The sequence below is a fragment of the Egretta garzetta genome, unplaced genomic scaffold (genome assembly GCF_000687185.1).
Source record: "Egretta garzetta isolate BGI_Z169 unplaced genomic scaffold, ASM68718v1 scaffold652, whole genome shotgun sequence".
Classification (NCBI taxonomy): domain Eukaryota; kingdom Metazoa; phylum Chordata; class Aves; order Pelecaniformes; family Ardeidae; genus Egretta; species Egretta garzetta.
In genome coordinates this window covers 73,653-89,807 of record NW_009258948.1, presented here as the reverse complement: position 1 = coordinate 89,807, position 16,155 = coordinate 73,653, and the positions used below count along the sequence as shown (strand labels likewise).

Sequence of the window (16,155 nt, the reverse complement as noted above, 5' to 3'; positions counted from 1 at the left end):
CATTCCAGGCCAGGTTGGCCGGGGCTGTGAGCAACCTGATGTGGTTCAAGGTGTCCCTGCTCCTGCAGGGGGGTTGGGCTGGGTGACCTCTGGGGGTCCCTTCCCACCCAAAACATTCTGTGATTCTATGACTCTATGATACAAATGAATGAGTAATGGGTCCATAAACATATATTCTAGGGAGCAGTCAGGGGGGTGACCTCTACCGTCACTAGCAAAACAATAATGGAAGCTGGGATGCGATGAGGGGAATGGACTGCAGAAATTGGCCAAAGTTGTGCACCCTCCCTGTTGGGATCCCAGCAGCCTTCCCTGGGGAGATTTGGAATTCAGCAGCTGCTGGGCAAGGAAGAAGCAGAACCATCGCGTCGGGCTATCAAGACAACCCTCCCAGAGAGGACATGAAGCAGGGAGCGATGGCCATGGTCTGCCACCCACGTGTGCCCGCTGGGGCAGTGCTGACCTGCCGCGGCTCGAGTACCAATGGTGCATCAGGCTTTGGGGCCGAAAGCTGCCCCAGCACGGGGGAAAGGCAGCAGAGCCAAGACCCGAGTGCTGAGTGAGACCAGAGGGACACACAGGGACAAAACAAGGAGTTGCGTGCTTCATTGCCGGTGTTCAGGGGTGATCTCGAGGGACTTGTCCCATTTAATCTCACTTCAGTGTACAACATGTCCCTTGCTCCAGGGTTGGTTTGTACGAGACACAGAGCCAGCGCCGGGCCGAGATACAGGAGCCGCCCCCCGCCATTCCTCCAAGCACATCTGGAGACATCATCACGCTAACATGGACCTACTGCAGAAGAGCCAAAATACAGAATTTAGAGGTTTTCTTCAGCTTTTCTCCTGATCTGCCTCCTCCCACATTTGCCAGGCACCCCCGTATGCACGTGGGTTTATTTTCCCAGCCTGTGTGCCCAGAGGCCAATTCCCATCTTGTTTCATGGCTCCCAAAGAGATTCTGCCCTTACAGTGGCTCTGAGACAACGAGTCTGTAATCTCCGTGGGAAGTCCCTGAGGCTTTTGAGACGTTTATTGCCAGGTAGGAACTTAAATTCCTAAGACACATCACTCTGTGGCTCTGTCTTCATTCACATCTCTCTCACTATTATTTCCTCCCTTTTTTTTTTCACTCCTTCCTTGCTTTCTATTCTCAGGTTTTTCTTCTTTTTTGGCTCACGTGTAACTTAATTCTGTAGGTATAGCCTCTTCATTCAGGGATATTAAAGTACTTCATCAAAAAGAGGCAGTGCCTCTTCCCAGCCTCCTGGCAAGCAGAGCACATGAGTGCGTTACCCAGCAAAATAAATAATAGGATTTTTTTGTTGCAGAGCAGCAGCAGAACAAATCAGCCTTTGCTTTCCCTCTGCCTTTATCTGCTGTCTCTCCAGCATCACCTCCTCCCCCCGAGGTGCCTGAGTGCCCAGCATCCTTTGGATCAGCAAAGATAACTCCTTTCCTCACCCGAGCTATTGCCCAAGACAGACCCATGTCACTTATTCTCCACCAGCAATGCCAGCAACGTCCGCTGGCCTGGACCATTCATCGAGCTGCCCCGGTGTGCAGGGGCACAGCAAACTTCTCGTTCCCTGTCACAAGGACAAAGTCATCCCAGAATTGTGTCATGTAATCTCTGATTTCAGTTTTAGCCACCACCTTCAAAATCCTAAATGTTGTAGAGAACAAAAATGTTAATGGACAGAGCAACCGAGTGTTTGACATGAAAAGTCCGAAGCAATAAAATCTGCCCAATGTGAAATACATCACCCCTTGCCCTTTCCTTCTACCTGCATCAATAAATTCCCTGCTTACACTCACTTGTAAAGGGCATTTTAACCCATTTTTTCCAGGGAAAGGAAGAAAACATTAAATGTTCTCTCAGGGACCCTGGGGTTATCTCTGCTCTTCTTGTAGCCAAACGCTGACTCACTCCTGAAGGACTCCGGGACTGAGATGCAGCTCCAGAGTGAGATGGTTCAACACGGGTGCCTCTGTGGAGGCATCTCCTTGTGCTGGCGGTGGGTACCCCTCTGCAAGGGTCCCCGTCTTCACAGGGCGATCCAGACCCCAGCAGTTGGTGGTGATCCAGGGCTCACCTTGGTTTCCCCTTTAGTGCTGAGTCCCATTCAAGATTAATTTTGCAGGTGATGCCAAACTGAGTGGGGACATGGATGCTCAGGAAGGGGGAGCCCCCCTGCAGGGAGACCTGGATGGGCTGGAAGAAGGGGCTAGCAAGAACCTTATGAAGCTGAACATGGAGAAGTGTAAGGTCTTGCACCTGGGAAACACAATCCAGGAGTGCAGCACGGGCTGGGATCCCCCTGGCTGGGGCAGTTCTGGTCCCCGCTGTACAAAAAAGCTGTGGGCAGGCTGGAGGGGTCCAGAGCAGGGCCACCAAGGTGACCCAAGGGCTGGGAAGCCTCTCTCCGCCGTATGGGGATGGGCTGGGAGAGCTGGGTTTGTTCAGCCTGGAGCACAGGAGGCTCCGGGGGGATCTCATCCCCACGTCCCAGTGCCTAAGGGGTGGCTACAGGGAAGATGGAGGCTCCCTTGTCACAAGGATTCCCATGGAGAGGACGAGGGGGAACGCACACCAGTTGATCCTGACAATATTCCGACTGGGCACGAGAGGGAAATGTTTCCCCATGAGAAGAGTCACCCATGGGAATAATCTCCCCAGGGGAGGGGGTGACTCCACCACACTGGGCACTGTCAAGCCTCAGCTGGACGGGGTGCTGGGCCATCTTGTCTGGACTGGGCTCTGGCACAGAGAGGTTGGGCCAGATGATCCCGGAGGCCCTTTCCAACCTGGGATTCCATGACTCTGTGATTCTATGAAGAGGTCCTCAGCGTCCGCCCGGCAGGGCAGCTGTGACACAGGTCCTGCACACTGACCCCATAGCTCAGTACCATGGCATGGCCACTGCTGGCCATGAGCTTTGTACTGAGTTTGCAAGGTCTCAGGACAAAGACACACCAGATTTGCACTTTTTGAACTTGTCCTGACCTGCCCAGAGCTTCGTTTTTACTAAATTTAGCAGTAATGGCAATTTTCATTCTGACCATGGCAATGGCTTTTTTACTGGCCATTGCATGGTGCCGGCATAGTCTCAGGTTTATGCAGAGAGCAGCAAGAAGTGTCTATTCTGTGCTGAATGAGATATTTAACATAATGGTGTAGCACGGAGAAATACGCATCTGGCCGGACAGCAGGGGCCTGGAGGAGTGGGGACGCGGGGAGCGGCACCGAGGAGCGCAGGCATGAGGCGATGAGAGGAGGAGCCCAGGCTGGTGCGGGAGACCTCATGGCTATAAACAACTCCAGAAGGGGCAGTTAAAGAAATGCAAGCTCCGAGCTGGACAAAAAGGGGTTTGAGGTGACCAAGAGAGCAAAGAGCGAGTATCTAACATGCATGAAATGTGTTGTATTTAGGTAATTCACACGTGTCTTGGACTTTCAAACTAATGAAGAGAAAGCGAGGTGTAAAAGCATCTTATCAAACATAAAAAAGACACAAAGGGGACCCTAGAGTGTGGAAGAAGAAGCCATGAACATCAATATCGTACTCCCTGTGAAGGATTCCAGACTTTGATGACTTAGAATCCCAGAATCATTTGGGTTGGAAAAGGTCTTTAAACTCCCCCAGCCCAACTGTTCCCCTACCCCTGCCATCCCACCCCCAAACCCTGTCCCTCAGCACTGGATATAACATCTACCACCAAACTGAAGTCACCAACCTTAGGACCCAGAGGAGCAGTGAAAGGGTGAGCATGACCGCAGGGAGGAGGCAGAAACTGGGAAGTATGTGTATAACTATCTTTTTTTCTTTTACTACTATTATTATTACAGAATCCCAGAATCCCAGACTGGCAGAGATTGGAAGGGACCTCGGGGGATCATCCAGTCCAACCCCCCTGCTCAAGCAGGGGCACCCAGAGCAGGTTGCAAAATTATTACTACTACTTCGTTGTCTGTAGAGAAATATGAATTTCTTTCTTTTTTTTCTGTAACAACTGGGCCTGGACTAACAACCATTCTTGCATCAGCCTCTTTTCAATTACACTAACAATTAATTCTTGGCTTAATACATAAAGCGCGTTTGCTTTTTGCCTGTAAACAGGCTTCTGATCACACCACCACGCACGGCCCTCCGTAGCAGCGGCAGTGGGAAGCCACGTGGGACACCATCAGGCACCTCGGATGAGACCCGTGATCTCCAGCGGCACGAACAGCGATGCGTAGGCAAGGGCATCGAGCTCCCGGCTGATGCAGCCCCTGGGGCGCCCAGGGGTGCCCAGCGCACCCTAAAGCAGTTACCCAGCAGCTGGACCCAGGGAAGAAGCATCCAAAACAATCTGATCCCAGACCTTGGAGACAGGTTGCACAGGGCAGATCAGCTGGATGGACCAAACGAGGATGCACCCAGCCACCCACCCGTCCCATTAAGCACAAGGAGACGGGCAGCACCACAGCAAGAGGGAGGGAGGTTCCCCACTTTCTGCACTGTCCCATGGCCAAGTGCCTCCCACAAGGACAGGTCTACAGGGCCACATGGGGCACCTTAGCAGGCTTTCTGGAGGGGTCAAGGGACCTGCACAGCCATGGACGTCATCTTTGTGTGGGAAAAGGTTGCGGAAAACGCAATAAAAGGCTGAATCCATAGGCACGTGGATAAGTACGCCGTATGGGAAAAGGACAGCATGGCTCTGCTAACTGCAGACAAGGCTCACGAACATATTGCAGGTCCTCCAAGGGCTGGAAGGGATTCTGGCTGGGGCAGATCAGGGTGACAGAGTCCACCAGGGCTCTGAGCAAGGCCCCCACCGAAGGTCATCAAATAAGCAGCCATGAAACAAGAGCAAACGTCCACACACCGCTGGATAATTAAATCATAAAATAAAGGTGCATGGCTACCCCCCACAGTGAAGCCCTGCAGGAACCTGCACTGGGATTTCTGCTTCTCAACGAATTTGGGCTGGGAAAGGGAGGGGGAAACAGCAAGGCAACCAAGTCCCTGATGGTAATAAATTACTCCGGGAACAGGAGGACCAGCTGCGAAAACCTGCAGAAGACCATGATAAGACCGAGTCACTGAACAATAAAACAACAGATTAAAAAAAAAAAAGCAGTTTAGATAAACACAGAGCAATGCACTTTGAGGAAACGAACGCTTCAGGGGGAAAATGAGAGGGTAGTGGCTAATAATTATCTCTCAGGAACAAGCTGTCACCGTTGCAGTAGTGTCACGACAACACAATTCAGCGATCAGCAGTTCCAAACAACAAACGAGATATTAGAAATTCTCTGGCAGGGACCAGAAAGCAAGGCCAGGGCAGCACTGTGCGTCTGAAATACTGCTGCAGCCCCGGCACCTCGCCTGCCGTGGGAAATGAGTGAGCGGAGCGCGGCCTCGGCTGGGAAGAGGCAACGGGGGGGGACAGGGGACGGACGGGACGTGACAGAGGTGGCAAAGGCTCGAGGATGCGTGGGGGAAGATCTGCTCCCTGTGACTTCCAGTCCAAGAGCAAGAAGCACAGAAATTAAAGCAGCAGGCGCCCGGCGCAGGAGGAGCGCAGAGGCTGTTACTCGTGCAGCGTGTCTTTAGGCGGTGGACGTCACGGAAGCAGGGTCTGCTCCAGCCTAAAGCATTGATAGAATCATAGAATTATAGAATCATAGAATTATAGAATGTTTTGGGTTGGAAGGGACCCCTAGAGGTCACCCAGCTCAACCCCCAGTGCAGTAGAGTCGGGAAGATGAGCCCCTCAGGCAAGTGGCTTCATCACCAGAACTTCCATGTGACTGAAGAAGAGAGAAGAACACCCCCAAAACACGTGCTGTTCCTGGAGGAAGACTCTGCCCCATTGCTGAGGGCGAGGGCTTTCCAAGGGGTCTCGTGAGCAAACCCCAGCCTTTAGCTTTGGCTAACGCTCCCAGGTTTTTGCAGCAAGGTGCACTGCTTCCCCCCACCAGCTACCACACAGTTTTTGTGTTGGGAGTTGCCATTCTTCCTTCTGAGATAACAGCACTCGTGCCCGCATGTCATTTTTTGTGATAAGCATTGGCCCCGTGGTATTTATCCGTGGCGCGTGGCAGAATCCTGGACCTGTCCCTCCTCGGCTTTTTTTGTCTCACACAATGGTGCAAATCAAAACTGCCTGGGGTTGGGTGAGTAGAGGAACTCTGGCTTCTTATGAATCTTAGGGACGTGGTTTAGTGATGGTTTAGTGGTGGGATGGCAGGGTTAGGGGAATGGTTGGGCTGGGGGAGCTTAAAGGGCTTTTCCCACCTGAACGATTCCATGATTCTATGATTCCATGGATGGCCAAGGCTGATAAGAGGCTGGGCTTTTGAAAAAAAACAAAACACTGTGTTGTTTCCCCAGCGAGAGGGCATTGCTCATAAAAGAGGCTGGGCAAGCTGGGTGTCACCAAAACAACCGCTTCTAAGGTAACAAATGCTGGCAGGAGTTAAACCTTGTTAAACATATTAGGAAGGTGCTTCCAAGTGCCAGCACCTGCGTTGGAAGGCTTTGCTGTTAAAGCTGACCCCAGGAAGGGGCTGTGTGGGGGGGTTGTAAGGTGGTGGTGGTGGGGGCTTGGAGGCTTTCTGGGCTGGTAAGGTTCTGTTTGTTTGGGTTTTTAAGGGTTTTTGTTGGCTATATATAGTTATAATGCAAGCTGGCTACTTCCTAGTCCTCAGATTTATGTGTCTGCTTCCTCAGTTCTGTAACTGCTGTGTCCTGTGCTGTTTTATGCTGGTTTAATGCTGTAAATGGTTTGTCTTGCTCCTGTGTTTTGCAAAATGTTTCTTAAAAGGGGGTTGGTTTAGACCCTCATGCTGTACTGACAAGGAACGTGAGGGAGTACAGTGGTGTGGTTGGTTGGTGTTTGGATTGGGGTGGGGAGGAGGTGTTTCTTGGGGGTTGTTGTTTGGTTTGGGGGGGTTCTTGGGGGTTGTTTGGGAGTATTTTGGTGTTTTGGGGGTTTTTAAAGTAAATTACTATAAAAGTCCTCACTATCAGCCTCTAGGAGGGAAGAGGTGGCTAATGCATGACTATGTGAGGTGTCTCTTATTGCTCGTCAGGTCTCCTTTAGAGGCCTCAGGTGGGGGTCTCCAAAGGCCCAGATGTAAATAACCCAAAGATGATGGCTTCCTCTCTGAATGTGCTCCTGAAATCCAGGCGGGCCTCCTGCCGCTCGTGGTCTGCACCAGATGTCAGGGTGCTGGTGCATTTAACTACCTCCTCCAGACCACTAAACTGCCTCCCCTGAGTAGTTAAGAGGAACCACTAGCTGAGGAGATCCCTTAACTAGCCGTGTCCAGTTGCAGAAGCTTTGGGAGCTGAAAGCTCTGCTCTGGAACGGTGGGGTGGCTCAATGCAGGAGGACCCCAATTCGAATGTGCCTCACATAGCACCCTCTCCTTGCTCAGGGACGCCTGAGGTCAGCTGTAGCACAGCCCACGTGCTGAAAGGGCTGTTTGCCTCCGGTGTTGTCCAGAGGACAGCGTGTAGCTGACCTTGCAGCCTTGCCGGGGGGGCTGCACTTGTGTCCTTGGTGCCGTGAGCCTGCTGGAGCGTCCTCGGGACTGCCTGCCCCTCACAGCACCCCGTCCACTGCTGCTCGTGGCAAACCCCCTCCCGTGCTGTCCCCTTTCTGTACAGCTCCTTAACTTCCCAGCTCCCCTGATCCGACGGGGCCGGCTGCAGGGATGGGAGCGGGGCAGGCGCTGCTCGTGCTGTTGGCTGCCTCCGCGGTGATGCCTGCGAAGGACTCGTTGCTGAACGTCTGCATGGATGCCAAACACCACAAAACCAAGCCTGGCCCAGAAGGGAAGCTGCATGAACAGGTAGGACTCTGCTGATGGGTTAGGTGGGGTTGTCTGGGTCCCCTGTCCCTCCCTCCCCAGACAATGCAGGCTGGCTTAGGCTCTGGGCTTAGCAAAGCCTTGCCTGAGGAAGAAACCTGTGCTGGGTATGAAGCCTGTTGGTTTGCCATCTTCTAGCAAACAGTTAGGGCAGACAGTGGTGTGAGGAGCTGTGTCACCCCTCTCTGACCAGGAGGCCTCCCCTTCCCAAAGCTTAGGTACCCCAGATCAGAACAAGGTAAAGGACAGCAAGGAAAGACACTCTGTGCCCTCTCTCAGGGTTGGAAACTCCTCTTGCTAATTGAACAGCTCTGTCCCTGGGTCCGCGGTGGGGATGGGGCTAAGAGCAAGCCATGGTGCAAGAGAAGGGAGTTTGCTTCTGTTCCTTAGGCTGGCACTAAATTCCTGGTGAGGATCTGACCTTCACAGTCCTCCTCCTGCTCTTCCTCCACCTTGCTGCAGCCCTGAACTCTTCAGCCCATGGTGCCAAGGGTTTGCTAGAGGAGAGAAAATCCTCTTGCTGCTGAGGGTTTCTTGCCATAGGCTATGCAGGGAGCAGGCACCGCCAGCAACCCTCAGACTCCCTGAGCTGCTGCCTGCCCTCCCCAACCAGCCCATCTCTTGCTCTGCTGTAGTGTGCTCCCTGGAAGGACAATGCCTGCTGCACGGCCAACACCAGCTTGGAAGCCCACAAGGACCAATCCAACCTGTACAACTTCAACTGGAACCACTGTGGGGTGATGCCACCCAAGTGCAAGCGCCACTTCATCCAGGACACATGCTTGTATGAGTGCTCACCCAACCTGGGGCCCTGGATTGACCAGGTAGGCTCAGATCTGCTGTGATCAAGACAACGGGGCTCATCCTGACCATGTGATACCTTAAATGCTGGTCCCCCATATAGTGTAGCCCTGCTGTCTATGGCAGCATGCTTTGCAGAGGCACCACAAACCTTCCTACTGGGTGGGAAGATCCAAAGGACTCTGCTTGGGTCGGCAGACAGGCTGATGGAAGAGTTGCTTGTCGTGCTTGACAGGCATGTCTCTGCTGGGGCTGAAACTCTTCTGAGCTCAGCTCTGGAGCCCAGTGGAAGGGGCTGAGGGGGAATCTGGGGTGTGGCAGATCCTGCCCCTTAACTTTCAAGGGCCCCCACCAGTGTGCATGGTCCTGTTCTCTTGCAGGTTGACAGCAGCTGGCGGCGAGAGAGGATTCTCCACGTGCCGCTCTGCAAGGAGGACTGTGAGGAGTGGTGGGAGGATTGCAAGGACTGCATGACCTGCAAAGAGAACTGGCACAAGGGCTGGAACTGGGCTACAGGTGGGTGGGCTGAGTGGAGCAAGCCTCTCCTTGCCCCTGCCTGGTGGCTGGAGCCCACTGCTCTTGCCTGTCCGTGGGGTGGCTGCCTAGAAGGTGGCCAAGCCGCCGTCCATCAGCAAGGTGCAGTGGTGGGCTGTGGGCGGGTGGTCCTGCTCCCCCACCCCCCCCCACCCCCAAGTGAAAGATATAGGTGAGGTCTGCTGGCTCATCTCGGTTCCTGGTGCTGTCTGTCTTCAGGAACGAACCGCTGTCCTTGGGGATCCATGTGCAGACCCTTCAGCCAGGTCTTCCCCCGACCAAAAGACCTGTGTGAGAAAATCTGGTCCAACTCCTACAAATATACCATGGAGCACCGGGGCAGCGGGCGCTGCATCCAGATGTGGTTTGACCCTGCCCAGGGAAACCCCAACGTGGTTGTGGCAAAGTACTACGCCTGGAAGAAGAGGTCCTCCCAAGCTCAGATGGAGGATGTGACTCCTGATGCTGACAAAGCCACGTGTGCTCTGGCATGGCCTGTCCTGGTCCTGCTGCCTCTGGCCCTTGTGGTGGTCCTCGAGGGAGCCAGGGGCTGCAGGTGCCATGGATGGGGGTCGCTGTGACTGCTCCCTGAAGGGTCACGGCTTGGGCTGTTCCAGCTGCCCACCAAGCGCTGCTGGCATAGGTCCCTTAAGCCTGTCTCTTCAGACTGGTCGCACGCCCCAGTAAGTGCCCTGTACCAGTTGTGTTGCTGGACCTCGGTGCCTGCCTCCGCCTTCAGCCGCTGACAAGGGCGGTTGTTTCCTCGCTGTCCCAGGAAGGGCAACGTGCCCTGGCTCTGCTCCGATGCAGGAGCTGCTTCCCAGCTGCGTGCGGGGCTGGTTGTGCTTGCTCCAGGTCCCCAGCGGAGCTCTGGCGACCACTCTTTCAGACCCCTCTGACCCCCTGAAGCGTGCACATGGTAATAAAATACTCCTCTGCCTGAGTCAGCCCTGCTGTACTGGAGTTAAGCACCGTCGAGGAGGTAGAAGTGCTCTGGGGGTGGAAGGAGGCTGCTGGTCTGGACTGGGTGATGGCAGGCGTGGGGGTCTGCACGTGTTGGGGGGCAGGGAAGGGTTACCCCCGTGCAGATGTGCATCTCCGGGGTCCTGACGGCTCCGTAGCTGCTGTGCTCTGCCCCACCTCCCCGGGGCCAGGCCTCTCAACGCTGGGTGCAGGGGCTGCCTGACCTGTGCCAGGGCTGCGGAGCTAAACGCCGATCGCCGCCGCAGCCTGGTGCAAGCGGCCGCCGCGTTTCCCATCCAGCGAGTGCCCTGAGGAGCATCTTCACAGAACCGTCTTTGTCCTGCAGCTGGCCAGGGGCTGTCTGGGGAAAGCCCCCTCTCTGCCTCCTCAGCTCTGCTGTTCGGGTGGACGGGCACAACTTTCCTCCTCCTCCTCCTGCTTTTGGCCGTCTATCTGCGCTGCTTCACGCTCCCTTCCCCCCGGGGCAGCGGTGCAGCCTCCCCCGCGGGACGCGGGGGCATCACAAGCACAGCAGGGAGCCTCTGTGCAGCTGCTTGGCTCTGTTTTCCTTCCTCCGAAGTCAAAACAAGCCTCTAGGAAAACTTCAGCAACTTTCCAAAGGAGCGGCGACGGGGCGGGCAATGGGGGAACGTGCAGGGCTGCTCAGGCTGGGCGCAGTCCACGGCTGTCCAGGCAGCAGCGCTTTATTGTACTTCAAATGCTTTAACGAGTCCTTAGATCGAAGCAGTTATTCCCAGAAGTCTTTTTCTGGTTTATTGGATTTCTAAAATGCTCCCCATGATGCAGCCTCCGTTGTAGCTGGTTGCTTGTCCCTTGCCGCTATATGAAATGCAGCAGTACTTTTTTCCTTTCCCTCTAACGTCAGTGTGGTGTTGGCAAAAGCTGAAGCTGTCCTAGAACCGACCCCGGCTGAAAGTCAGAGGTGTCTTCTAGCCCGTGTGGGGGGCGTGGGTTTACCCTGCCTGACCCAGCCAGGGATGGAGAAGAGGAAGAACCTGGAGATGATTCCTGTAACAGCAATCGCCATAAATTTTAAAAGAAAATTGAATAAAATATAAAAAAATCTAAAGGCAAGGCTGCCTGAGTTTAAGGAAAAGACCCTGCGGGCCCCACTTGCTCTCTGTGCCAGTTCTGCTCAGCTCTGCCACTGTGTCCAAGTGATGCTCAGGTACTTGTCCCTTAGAAGCACATGGGGATCCCCTCCGGGGCTGGTGGGAAGCCCTCCCACCCCATGCCAAAGTGAGGACCCTGCCTGCAGGGCTGTCCCTGGAGGGAGATCTGCCCTCGCTGCTTCCAACCCCTCGTAGTTTCATCTGTTGGAAGTTGCTTTGGGATTAGCTGCACGCGACGCTGCAGCCAGCACCTCTTCGTTATGAGAAGGCTCCCCCAGATGCTTCCCCAGCCCTGTGGGGACTGGTCCCACGCGTGGCAATGGCAGGATAATTTTGGCTATTGCAAGCTACTGCGCGAGACCCGGGCGAGCTGCCCTGCAGCTACTGTTAGTTCCTCTTGACTCTTGCTGGGAGAGGATTGTGTTGCTAAGACCGCAAACGGCAGCAGAACTGTTCGTGCTTCCCAGACTAGGCTATGCCCTTGAGTTCTTTCTGTGAGGTAGAGAAGGGCGATCTTCATTTAGAACGCCCCATGGTGACGCACTGCAGAGCATCCACATCGCGGTATGGAACAGCAGTGGCTTGCAGACCCTCTGCGTTAGTCCTGGCTGGCACCGCTGGGGCGGAAGATGATTGCAGCTTGCTCTCCATCCCATCCTCTTCTGCTTATCTTCTGTCGCTCATGGGGAGCTGCACAACCCCGTTTGTCACCAGGACTGGTGTAAGCCTCTGTAAGCCCCTGTATCAGTCCCTGTCCCTGCTGCCATCACCAGTCTGGGTTCTGAGTGTTTCATGGTTCGATGCTAGGCAGGCTGGTCTTGATGCTTGGTTTGCTCAGTTCCTTCTCCTTCATGGAGTCCCCTGTGCTTCCAGCCATGACCTTTCATTGCTATGTGGCCATCTGCTGCCTGCTGAGATGGTCCCCTGTGCTCACCAGTGCCAGGATAGGCAGGATCGGGCTGGTGTCCTGGGCTGGTCCATGTGTCTCATCAAGCATTCCCCCACTTCTGGAATTAGGGTTACCATTACCTGATGAAGCTGGTGTGTGTAGACGGCACATTCAGTAACTGGTATGGCTTTGCTGTAGCTGTCCTCTTTCTGCCTTTTGACTTCATCCTCATTTTCATGCCATATCCTGCTGGGGCCGTTCCGAGCATCACATCCCAGAGGGAGCATCTCAGGGCTTTGAACAACTGCCTGTCCCGTATCCTGGCACTCCTGATCCTGGCTGTCTTGTCCATGGTTCCCTGGTATGGCAAACGTGTTTCCCCTCCCATTCTCATCACCATGGACAACGTCTGCCATGCTGAACCCCATCATCTACAGCATGAAACCCAAGCAGATGCACAGGCTCTGCCTCTCGGAGGCAGCGCTGCCTGAGACCACGGCACCTGACTGAGGGGGGGGTGAGGGGATGGGGTGGCTGCAGGCGAGATGCAGCTCGTTCCTGTCACTGCGTTAGCATTTCCTTGCATTGGGGATATTTGGGATGAGGACTTCTTGGGTTATCGTGGGGCATCCATGGGGCTATGGTGATTTGTTGTGCCTGGCGAGCAGAGCCACCAACTCAACGTTATTACCTGAGCTGGGATCACTCGTTGTGTGCTACAGGAAGGCTTTGCTTTATGAAGCTGTTCTAGAAAGAGGCATCCTCGAAGAGAAGAGGCTGATTAGATCAGCTGTCCATCCCTGAGGACAGCCTGCATTCATCTCCCCAGCCCAGAGCTGAGCTAAGAGGTCAAACCTGTGCCAGTCTCTGTATCTGATTGTTTCTCATGACAGACTTTACGACTCCGCAGTCATTTGCACACTAATCCTAGCATGCTGAATGTCACTGTTCGCTCACTATTGCAGTGACAGAGTTTTCAAAGAAAGTCCCTTGAAGTCCAGAAATGGAAAGAGCCGAAGGGAATTTTACAAATAGCAAAAACATCCAGCTTACAAAGGTTTAGCTCCTTAACTACTGGGACAGTCACCGCCTCCATCTGCAAGTCTGGATATCACACAGAAACCCGGAACAGCAAGGGTTGGCAGGGCCCTCCGGAGCTCACCCAGTGCCTCCAGAGAAGGAGACTCCACAGCCCCCCTGGGCAGCCTGGGCCAGGGCTCAGGCACCCCCAAGGTAAAGAAGTTCTTCCTCACGTTCAACTGGCACCTCTTCTGCTCCAGTTTGTGCCCATGGCCCCTTGGCCTGGCGCTGGGCACCACTGGGAAGAGTCTGGATATGCTCCTTGCCTCTGCAGAGCAGACACCAACTGCTGAGTCTGCAGGAGGAAGCGCTGTCACACTGCTCGTGGCATCCTGGAGCATCAGGCTGGCTCAGCGTTGCCCCGCTGTCCTTCTCTACCCTCTTCTGCTGTTTGCTATCCCGCTGGGGTGAACCAGGCTGAAGAGCTACCCAAACATCTCCCTTGGTAGAGCCAGAGCTGCTGTGTCAGTGAGGACTCCCTGCTAGGAGCCGTGTTTGCAGGAGGGCTGAGGCTCTGCTCCAGCAAAGGGCTCCTGTAACCTGTGCTGCAGGTCACTGCTCATTGCTTTCACCTTTGTAGCCCTGTGCCAGGCACGTCACCTCACCTCACGTTCTGCTCATACCAGTCATCACGTAGCCAGAGCCAGTAATTACTCCTCTCCCCCTGACCAACCCACTCGCATTTGTCCAACAGCTCTCGGGGCATGCAGGGCCCGAGGGGTTCTGCTGTCCCTGCACCCATCTCATCGGGGCTCTCTGTGGCTGACAGCATCTTTCAGCCAAAACGGTGCATGGAGCGGTTCTGCTGTTTTAGTGTCACGGACACCAGCTTTCCCCCGGCGCTGTCCCAGGCCGTGCGCCTGGTGGGTGCCCTCCACGCAGTGAATGGCATCCATTCTCCTTCCGTATCCTCAAGGACCAAGATGAATCAGGGGAAGATCTGGGTGATGCTTCCTTTGCCGCCGCGCGTGCATTTGGATCACCAGGGGTACCGTGGGCATGCTGGGCTGACCCTCTCCAAACACCCCGGGCAATGTTGGTGCGAGGGCTGGGGATCACTGGGGTCAGGAGGGGGTTCAGCTGTGGCGTGGGTCTCGGTCACACTGCGGAAAGGACTGGGACTTGCATCTCCTTCCTAGTCCGCAGCCCTCCGGGGACTCCTTGGAAGAGCCTGTAAATTCCTCCAGGTCTGCTCAGGCTGCAGATCCCTTAGCAGGGGGCTTGGACTGAGTGATCTCTGGAGGTCCCTTCCAGCCCCCGCTGTTCTGGGATTCTGTGATCCTCCGCTGGCAGCTCCCTGCCAGCCCCTCCAGCAGGGACCCTCCTTCCCCATGGGAGCCAGGCACCAGGATCGCAGGATCACGAAGTCAGAGAATCGTGTAGTTTGAGAAGGGAGGTCTGGGGGCTGTGGTCCATTGCCCCACCCAAACCACAGTCCCTTGGAGTGAGGTCTTCAACACATTTTTAACATCTCTGGTCTTTCCAGCACTGACGCCTGTTTCAGTAAAACCTATTCAGGCTCTTCACAAGTTATTGCCTTTAAATAAATAAAAAAAGTCCATTTTTGTGCACACTCCTTTGCCCACACACCAGCCTGCCCAGGCCATCTGAGGATGAGCAGCACAGATCTCGGGCACATGGGGAGGCAGCAGGAGCCCGAGGGTTGGGAGCAGCTTCCAGACAGACCCACAGTAGAGGGGTCCCGGAGCCGCCGTGTGCAGAAATAGGTCTGAGCCACCCATGCTGTCAGTGTGGGTCCACCCCGTCCACCGCTTTGGGGGACCCTGAGCTCAGCCACCCAACAGGCTCAGAAAATCCCCACCTGGAGAACCCCCAAGCCAGCGGCCAGGCTCAAGCTGGGCGGTGTTTTGGCAGTGAGCTCAGATGATAAGGAAAAAAAATAATGAAAAAGCCTCATTCGAGGCAGTAAGACCACGTCTGAGGAGGGCAGCCAGGCAGCAAGCGGTGTCGGGACGAGGTGGACGTGGGGCAATCGGGAAAACGGGGGCTGCTTTTGCACAGTGACTGCTTTGGAAATGTCACGGTGTTCAGGGAAATGCCAGTGCGGTGGAGATGTCAAAGCAAGGTTTGCTGAGGGCAAGAGGAAGGCGAAGGGGCAGCGAGCAGGTCTGCAGCAGCGTGGGTGGGTGTCCCGGGGTGGGGGGGGATGGGACGGCACTGCCGGTGCCCCCTGAGCGTCCTCCCACGGTGGTGCTGTGCGGCGGGAGCGGAGCGCGGCAGCCGGTGCCCCTCACGCCTCCAACTGCAGAGGAGCCCCAGGAGAGCCGAGGTGCTCCGGGCTGGGGCAGATCTGGGAAAACTTGGCTCTGCCGGCGATTTTCTGGGGTGTGGAAGGAGAATGTCGGTGGTTCTCTGTTGGAGGTTGTGCTTCAGTTTGTGCAGTTTTCTGAAAGGAAGGGATGATCACTGGAGACCTTGCAGGACAACAAATTCTAAGGGTTCAGTATTTTCAGCGATTTCTCCCAGATCTGGTTGGTTTTCATCCCAGAAATGGCAGGGTTCAGTGCGGGTGGAAGCTGCACACACAGGCTGTCCAGGGAAATGTGAACAGGCTGAGGAAGGCTGTGCCTAAGCCGATGGCTTGAAAAGGAGGAGGTGACTGGTCTGCAGAAAGCTGCTGTGACCCAGGTTGTTGGATGAGCAATATTTTGGGGATGTTCTTATTGCTGAAGATGAGCCCAGCAGGACAGAGGGGAAGATGCCACAATGTCAGCCAGCACTGCAGCATGCCCGAGCAGGAGGGGACAGAATCCCAGAATCCCAGCCTGGCCGGGGTTGGCAGGGCCCTCCGGAGCTCACCCAGTGCCACCCCCCTGCCCAAGCAGGCTCACCCAGAGCAGGGGGCACAGGACAGCATCCAGGCGG

At 55.0% G+C, this 16,155-nt stretch overlaps 1 protein-coding gene across 1 annotated transcript; it reads left to right on the top strand.

The window, feature by feature from the left end:
- The first annotated feature begins 7,604 nt into the window (after window positions 1-7,604).
- LOC104122186 (folate receptor gamma) lies at window positions 7,605-9,785 on the top strand. Its single transcript, XM_009634286.2, has 4 exons — window positions 7,605-7,851; window positions 8,505-8,693; window positions 9,051-9,186; window positions 9,424-9,785. Exons 1-4 carry the CDS (start codon window positions 7,714-7,716, stop codon window positions 9,783-9,785), a joined length of 825 nt encoding a protein of 274 aa, XP_009632581.1. The 5' UTR covers window positions 7,605-7,713.
- Window positions 9,786-16,155: the final 6,370 nt, after the last annotated feature.